General features: G+C 40.3%; 1 protein-coding gene across 1 annotated transcript in view; it reads left to right on the forward strand.

The window, feature by feature from the left end:
* Positions 1-8,415, forward strand: part of LNPEP (leucyl and cystinyl aminopeptidase) — an 86,341-nt gene that overhangs the window by 53,512 nt on the left and 24,414 nt on the right. Inside the window, exons 4-7 of the mRNA XM_034773312.1 lie at positions 2,401-2,532; positions 5,479-5,599; positions 6,158-6,312; positions 6,691-6,804. Of these exons, the coding sequence (XP_034629203.1) occupies positions 2,401-2,532; positions 5,479-5,599; positions 6,158-6,312; positions 6,691-6,804 (522 nt within the window). The remainder of the gene's footprint in view (positions 1-2,400; positions 2,533-5,478; positions 5,600-6,157; positions 6,313-6,690; positions 6,805-8,415) is intronic.

The raw sequence follows: 8,415 nt of genomic DNA on the forward strand, positions 1-8,415 counted from the left end.
CCTCTCCTCCCCGCCTCCCCCAATTCCTGACCTTTTTTTTGTTTGTTTTCAATTTGTTTTTTTTAATGAAGGGACAATGGAATTAACCAGACACCCCTATTACGCCCCCTCCCCCCCACCATCCCTTATTTAAAATCAGCTGTATGCTAATTGCTTCCTGCACCTTGCCACCTGGAGTGTGCAGTTTGCTAACCTCTAAAAACAGCATTTTCCAGGTTCCTTTTCACTCAATATGAAAAAGGTGTTGATGAGAATTTGGTAGTAAAGTCCCACACTTAGTACTGAGAATCCACTTTGTGTGCATGACCAAAGAAATAAAAGTAAGTAAAATAATCAATTCACTAATGAAATTGTCATCCAAAATAAAAAATTTTCACTTATCATTCATGGTTAGATTGGCTCCTTGTAATTTGGTATACAATACCTTTTTGATTTCTAAACTGAATAATGGTTAAGTTTCTGAACATGCAATTTGAGTTGATTCTGAATTTTGCATTCTAGCAAGAAAACTTGCCATCTTGTGCATGTTCATATGCACTACAATAGTCTTTAGTTATACGACCCCATACGATTTCTTAAATCTATAGTATATTACATGTAGTACAACAGGTTCAGTGGCTTTTCACTCAGATTTTTTTTTAAGGACATCTGTGCAGGCTCCCTATAAGGAGCTCTAAGTCTTGTATACTAACTTACTGCCAAGGAAAGCAGTAACTTTACAAATTTAGGATTTGATAATTTAGGCCAAGATCCTACCAACAGTTGAGTACATGCTGAAGTTAAAGTCCATGAGATTTCTCAGGATTTAGGGATCGTGGTGGATAACCAACTGAACATAGCTACAGTATTACATTGGGAGTTCCAGAGGGCTAAAGTGAAGCTTGACTCTCTAAACAGGGGAATATCCAATAGGAGCAGAGGATTGGCATTACCTCTGTGTATAGCACCAGTGAGACTGGAATACTGTGTCCAGTTCTAATGTCCACACTCTTTACAATTTTTTGACATCTTTTTGTTAACTATTAGGATGATTAGAGGCCTCTGGGAAAACCTGAGTTGAGACTTAAGAATCTCAAGTATTTAATGTATCCACAAGAAGGTTAAAAGGTGACTTGATCGAGGTCTATAAATAGTACCGACATGGGGGAAAGGTTTCAGAGAAGAGTACTCTTTCAACTAGTTGATGAAGGCATAGAAAGATTTAATGGCTGCAAGTTGAAGCTAAACAAATTGAGGTTGGAAATAAAGTGTAAACTTGTATGTGAGGGTATTTAGCCATTGAAACAACTTACCAAGGGGATGTGGTAGATTCTCCATCACTTGATGTCTTTAAAGTAAAACTGGATTGTCTCAGAAAGACACATTCTAATTCAACCAGGTTGTGGGCTTGATACAGGAATTACTAGGTGAAAATATGTGGTCTGTGTAATGTAGGAGGTTATACTAGAGGGTCATAATGGTACCTTCAGGCTTAAAATTTGAGACTCAAGCTGAAAATTGATGTGTTTTCAGGATCAGGGCCAAGTTTTCTTGCCTGACAAACAGGGAATACATTATTTCAAGGTTTGTTTTTTTTCCCCCCAGCTGTATGAACTATACATTTTCATTCAATCAGCAGTGCAGCCTAATGTAGGCACTATCCAGAGGAAAAGGCGGATAACTCAATTTTGTGGTTACAAAAGCCACCTAAAATAACAGATATGTCCCCAGATTTTCTGTTCTATGTTGTGTGATTTTCATAAACTCTGGCATGCAAAGTAGGCCTGGGAAACGTTAGCTTCATCATAAGTAAATTTTGTTACATTTATGAGCAACTTGCCTATCTATATATCTTGGGGTCTTACATGGCCACTATCACTGTAGTATCTTAGCACCTTAAAACACAGTAGAACCTCAGTTATGAACACTTCAGGAATGTCAGTTATTCATAACTCTGAACAAAATGTTACGGTTGTTGTTTTGGAAGTTTAGAATTGAACATTGACTTAATACAGCTTTGAAATTTTACTATGCAGAAGAAGAATGCTGCTTTTAACCATCTTATTTAAATGAATCAAGCACAGTTTCCTTACCTGGTCAAATCTTTTTTATTAAACTTTCCCTTTACTTTTTAGTAGCTTGTTTTAACACAGTAGTGTAGTGTACTGTATTTGTTGTTTTTCCTGCTGCTGCCTGATTATTTGGAACCAAAAGTATACAAAGTGTGTGGTTGACCGGTCAGCTCATAACTCTGAGGTTCTACTGTAGTGAAAATGGTCCAACAAACTTACTTATAGTTGCCATTATGCGCTCTAGGTGTAACTTCTTTATACTGTCTCCTAGCCCTTTATCTGATTGATTTGCCAGTTGTCCTCAGTAGTAACATTATCTTCAATTTTTTTTTTCTTTTAAAATTTGCAGAATGTAACCATCCCTGTGGCAGCTGGAATAGTTCAAGATGAGTTCTCTAAGAGTTTGAAGATGAGTACTTACCTGGTAGCGTTCATTGTTGCAAATCTGAAGAATATCAGTAAGGAGACTAATAGGACTCTGGTATGTTTCCACTGTACTTTTAACCTCTACACATACATGAGTAGCTCATTGGGTTGTTTTCCTGCTGACTCTGTACCTATCACCTATTATTATAAGAGTGTCTAGCAAATTATCTTATGCTATGGACTGGATTGATTCCAGAGCTGCGGCCCGCTTGTGTTGCCAGAACTTGACAGCAGGCCCCTGGCTGCAGAAAGTCTGCCCAGAGCTAGGGTATAGTGATGCAAACCCCTTGCACAGCTCACAGGGCTGGGGGATCCAGAGCTGGTGCCAAAAGTGGGAAGGGCTTGTCTGTGAGGGAGCAGTGCCAAGCCAGCCAGTGCCTGTCCTGCGCAGGCTCAATTGGCAGAGTTCCGGTGATGCCCCAGCTGGAATGTTAACCTGTCTACCCCCAGCGGAGTCACGGCAGGTGACAATAGTGCTACTCCTCTCTCACATCACTGCACATGAGAGCAGGAGCTGCAGAAGCACTCTCCTGTACCCAACAAAGGGAATCTGGCTCTATATCTGTTACTTGCAGCCAACCATCCAAACTAGTCTGTGCTCCAATTAGGACAGACTCGGGCCAGAATTTTAAGTCCATATGTAGGTACCTGAATATTTCTGACCTGACTTTTCAAAAATGCTGAACACCTAGCAACTGCTATAGACTTCGTTTAATCTTTGGTGGCATTGCTTCAGGGATATGGCCTGCTGGGTTGGAAGGCAGCTGTATACTAGAGAATGACAAGAAGGAAGATACTTAAGAGGGATCTTTCAACATTCAGGAAGTGTGGGAGCTTCACATGAGTAACAGTTTGGGGATCAGACCCTGTCACTGTAGCAGGAGCTCCCTTTTGTGATGTATTAGTGTTTTCCATTTCTTGTCTAGAAGGAGCCAAAGAGTAGCTTTGTTAACAAAGCTGCAGGAGGGAAAGGAAGCCCTGATCAGATATATTGCTAAGAAATGTTATCTTGATCTAAATTGCTCTAAACCAATATATAGAGTAAAATTGTGGATTTTTATCAGACTTCCCTTCTAGCCTGGGCAAGTAGGTGTAATTAGAGCTAAATAGGCCAGGCTCTGTGGTCCAGCGTCAAGTAGCTTTTTTTCCCCTTTTGGTTGGTATTTTTAGCTCAATTTAACCACATTTTCCTTTTTAAGGTAAGTCTTTAGCCCATGTGTTTGCAAAGAGAAACTTAAAAAGTTATGAAGCAAATGTAAACTTATGCAAATTTGTCTGCCTGTGTTTGCAGAGAGCCTGAAACTACACCTTAGAGGTGTGACCTGTTCTTGCTCATGTCAGTGAGGTTAACTTACATGTCCAATGATGGTTATTTAAATGTCTGCATTTAAACTATATTTATTGCTAATCAAAGCCTGTAAGAGATGAGAGGGAGGATCACAGATCTTCAGTCTACTCAGAGGTTGCATCTACACTGCTGTGTTTTTGTGTGTGTATGGGCGGGGGGTTGGTGTTTTTTTGTTTTAAGACCCACATGGCCAAGAGCTCAAGTCAGCTGTCTTGGGCTCATGCTACGGGGCTAAAAATAACCGTGTAAATGCTTGGGCTGGAGCCTGGGCTCTGAAATCCAATAAGTGGAAAGAGGCTCATAGCCGAGTCCAAGCCCAAATGCCTACACTGCAATTTTTAGCCCCATAGCACAAGCCTGAGACAGTTGACCCCAAGGTCTGAAACTGTGTGTGCGCGTGATTAGTGAGGTTTCCTTTTGACTTCATGAGTGGCTGGCACTCGAGAGTACCACCACTTATTTTATTTTTTCCCCCCTTCCACTCTAACCCATGGAGTCCCCGAAACAAAACAGTTTAGGAGCAGATCCCAGTGCAGCATCTGAGCCCCCTCAGGTGGAACCAAAGCTAAAGAATTCAGCCGAGCCCAGGAAGGCATCCAAGCCCCACTGTGGGGGAGCCAAACCTAAGGAGACCAGCAATGCCCTTGGGTATATATAAACTCTACCGAAGTGGAGCCAAGTAAAGGGAGCCCAGCATAGTCTCTATGAGAGCATCTAAAGTGGCCAGCCCATGTATAATGTTATGTATTAAGACTCCCTTTTGCATCATGAACACTTTAATGTGGAAAATGGATCGAACATAGAGTGCTTTCTTTAACTGACTATTTATAAAATATGGGCTAATGAGCACTTAAAACTCTTAAATGGTGCTATTTGTAGTGCTTAGTACTGCTGCTGTGAGAAACTTTTAGTATTTCTAGAAAGGCCAACCCAAACTTCTTCAGCACATGTAATTGGTTCAGAATTCTCCACTCAAGATGAAAGAGCCTCCTTAGCCATCCAGTTGAAATGTTTTTGGATTTTGAATGGAAACTAAAGGGGCTAGAATTTGTGCATTCCCACAGTCAAGTCATCGGAGTGGAACACAGCATCTCAGCAGCTGCTATTTCAGCTGCTATCTCTCCATACCTACTGTACTGGGTGGGGAGGGATTGGAGCAACTGGATCTACCTAAACAAGATTCCTGTGGCCTCTCCCCAATAATTCCCTTGTTTCTAGCTACTTTGGAGCTGTTACAGTGAGACTCTCAAGATGTATGGAATCTCTGTCCTGCCCTCTCCACTTCATCCAGTTTACCCCAGCTCAGGGCTTAAATGGTGCAAAGAACAGTAACTCCTGGGAGAATTGTATTCTTAGAGTTGTCATCAACAAATGCATAACCTGTGCATCAGGACTCAAACTAGCATTACAGCCATTCCCATGCATTTGGGGGATAAATATACCTCAAACAGGGTCAATTGATGATGAATAAAAGAAGCAACAACAATCTTCAAACATTTTGATATCAAATGAATGTGATTTTTATATATATTTCCTTAAAACTGGCCAGGAAATTGCCCCTATTGACTTAGTGTTTTGCCTACCACTTCCCTCTCTTGCTGTGTGTGATTCATTCCATGAAATATTTTCTTGCTTCTCATTTTATTTTGCCAGGTATCTATATATGCCATGCCACAGAAGCTAGGCCAAGTTGAGCATGCCCTAGACACAGCAGTGAAGCTCCTGGAGTTTTATCAGAAGTATTTTCATATAGAGTATCCTCTTCAAAAATTAGGTAAAGTATTTTCATCTATCATTCATATATTTTCTAATAAGTAGCAGTTTTTTCCATACTTCAGAGGGTTCTTCAAAATAAAAATAACTTAAGAATAAAAAACCCCTCCAAAACCAGACTTAAAAAAAAATATTAAAATTCAATACCTGTTTAGCTGGGCTTGTATGAGTGTTGGGGAAATGGGTCTCAGGCTCAAGAAGTTTGCAAACCTTTGGCTTAAAGGTAAGAAAGGCCAATTCAGTGTGTCCTCTGGAGAAGGTTTTGCTGTACATTTAACACCAGGTGCTCAGATAGGGACATAGAGAATTCTCTGTGTGTGACATATTTAACTGACATAAACCTGAAAAACTGTTTCTCCGTACGGAATTGCTCTTGAAATCAATGGGTCTACTTGTTTACCTATAGCTAGTATGTAGTGTTTGCAGCATTGGTGGCTAAATAGTGAAGTTTGATAGATTGCTGTCTGTAGATATAGATGTGGTAGAACGGGTAGATCTGAAGTGCAGCATTACTGTAACTTGTGATTGTCTGGTTCATTTATTTCCCCTCCCTCCCTAGATTTGGTAGCTATTCCTGATTTCCAGGCAGGCGCTATGGAAAACTGGGGTTTAATCACCTTTAGAGAGACCACACTCCTTTATGATGATAAAACGTCTTCAGCAATGGATAAAAAGCTGGTAACTGCAGTGATTGCTCATGAGCTGGCTCATCAGGTACTGGATTGAAATGCTGTATTTGAACAGTGCAATCTTCTCTCACTCTAACACTCCCCTTCCCTGTTACACTTGCCTAGGATCTGCACTGCACCGGGTATAGAGCCTGTGGGTATTTTGCTCTTGGTGTAGCAGGAAACTGAAAGTTACAGACCTCTGGGTCATAATCTCTTTTCTAGCTTGTTCATGGGGAAGCACAACTAAGTGTTGCCCTATACATAGGGCTTGTGGCAAAACCACAATGTAGCCCTTCATAAAGTATCTTTCCTTATTTGGATTTTACATTTGTTATGATCTTGAAACTTGACTGACCTTTCTCACATCTTGCACAATTAAAAACTGTTGGTTTTTTGGGTTTTCTCCCTCCCCCCCCCCCAGTGGTTTGGTAATCTAGTAACTATGGAATGGTGGAATGATCTTTGGCTGAATGAAGGATTTGCCACTTTTATGGAATACATTGCCATGGAAAGAACTTTCCCAGAGCTGCAGACTGTGAGTATTTCATCTAAATCTGAAGTTTTGTCCCATCAATGAGGTTTCTTTTTAATTCTGACATAAACATTTTTTTACCTCCATTTTCATGTGGTTTAGGCGATGATGAAAATCTAACTTAAATTGTGCTCTAAATAGTTCCAAGGACACTCACTGATAACATTACAAATAATGTGGAATTTTAATTGCTGTTTAAATAAAATTGTGTGTGGGCCAAATTTTCAAAAGTGGGCTACAAATTTGCACATGCACTCCTTTACATGCAACCTCCTTTGAAACAGATAAATTGATGTTTTCTTCATGGGCACAAAATAATGGGCAAAACTTCTTTGCTTTGTTTAATCACTGATCTAGTGTTTAACACTGAATCATACTTTGCACGAGTGTGTATTTTAACCTACTGTGCAGTTTACATGTTGCATGCTTCTACATCTCATTTAATATCTTGTGGTTGTAACTTTTCAGTCAAACAAGTTGCTTTAATTAAAAAAAAGCAAAATTGCTGTTTGAAGCCAAAATTTCACCACTTGGTGGTGCCAAAAATGTTTTATCAAACTCTCCCTGCATGCACACTTAAAGAAAATGGTATCTAAATCTTCACATATATTTTATGTTGGCCCCAGAGCAACTTTACTATTTTATTCATTGATCTTTCTTTCTTTTTCTGATCAGGAGTGCTCTAAGGACTCAATCCTGTACTAGTAACCACATTAGCAGACCTCTGCACCCAGGCAGAACCCCATTGAAATAATAATAAAAAAAAGGCAATATCAGCTATCACACTGTTGGATAGTAGTAGGTCAGACTTTTAAGTGTAGGAGGTAACGGTACTCTGGTAATATTCAGTGTGTTTATTTAAAGTTGCTGCATGTAAATCTAAAATGTAATAAAGACTTCAAGGTTCTGGTGTCAAGATCAGGTTTAATGTTCAGTGTGCGTATTCCTAACAAGTCATCTATAATCCAGTGACTTCACTGCAATTTTTTTAGACTTTAATTGTTGTGGAATTACTTCATCTATTCATTTTATAAATCCTTGCCAGCCCAAATCAACCTGTGTTGGACAATGTATTAGCTAAACACTTCAATATTTCTGAAGATATTGCAGGTGATTAGATTATTATACATCATCATACTGTGGGCGTGCAGGCTGCTTTACAGATGCAAATAGCAGACACTGGTTCCTGTACCAACAAACTTTACAGTATATGACCCCGACCCTGTGAAAGGATCTGCCTACATCAAACCTTTTGGCTCTGTAGAGTCCCATTGACTTTAATATGTATGTGCCTTGATTCTGTGTCTGGCAGCATAATCAAGTTACGAATGATGCCAATTACAGATTCTACAAAATCCTACAGTTTGAGAAATCCTCCCTCTATTGAATGCCAAGGGTTTTAACTATAGATGAATCACTGCTGTGAAGAGAGCAGGGCCGGCTCCAGGCACCAGCCGACCAAGCACGTGCTTGGGGCGGCACCTTATAAGGGGTGGCCAATGTTGGGATGGTGGGGTGGCACTCGAGGGTTTTTTTTTTTTGTTTCGGTGGCATGGCGCTGGGCTTCGGGGGGGGGGGGGGTGTGGGCGGCCTGGCGCTTGGTGGGGGCGGGGG

The sequence above is a fragment of the Trachemys scripta genome, chromosome 6, assembly GCF_013100865.1.
Source record: "Trachemys scripta elegans isolate TJP31775 chromosome 6, CAS_Tse_1.0, whole genome shotgun sequence".
Taxonomy (NCBI): Eukaryota; Metazoa; Chordata; order Testudines; family Emydidae; genus Trachemys; species Trachemys scripta.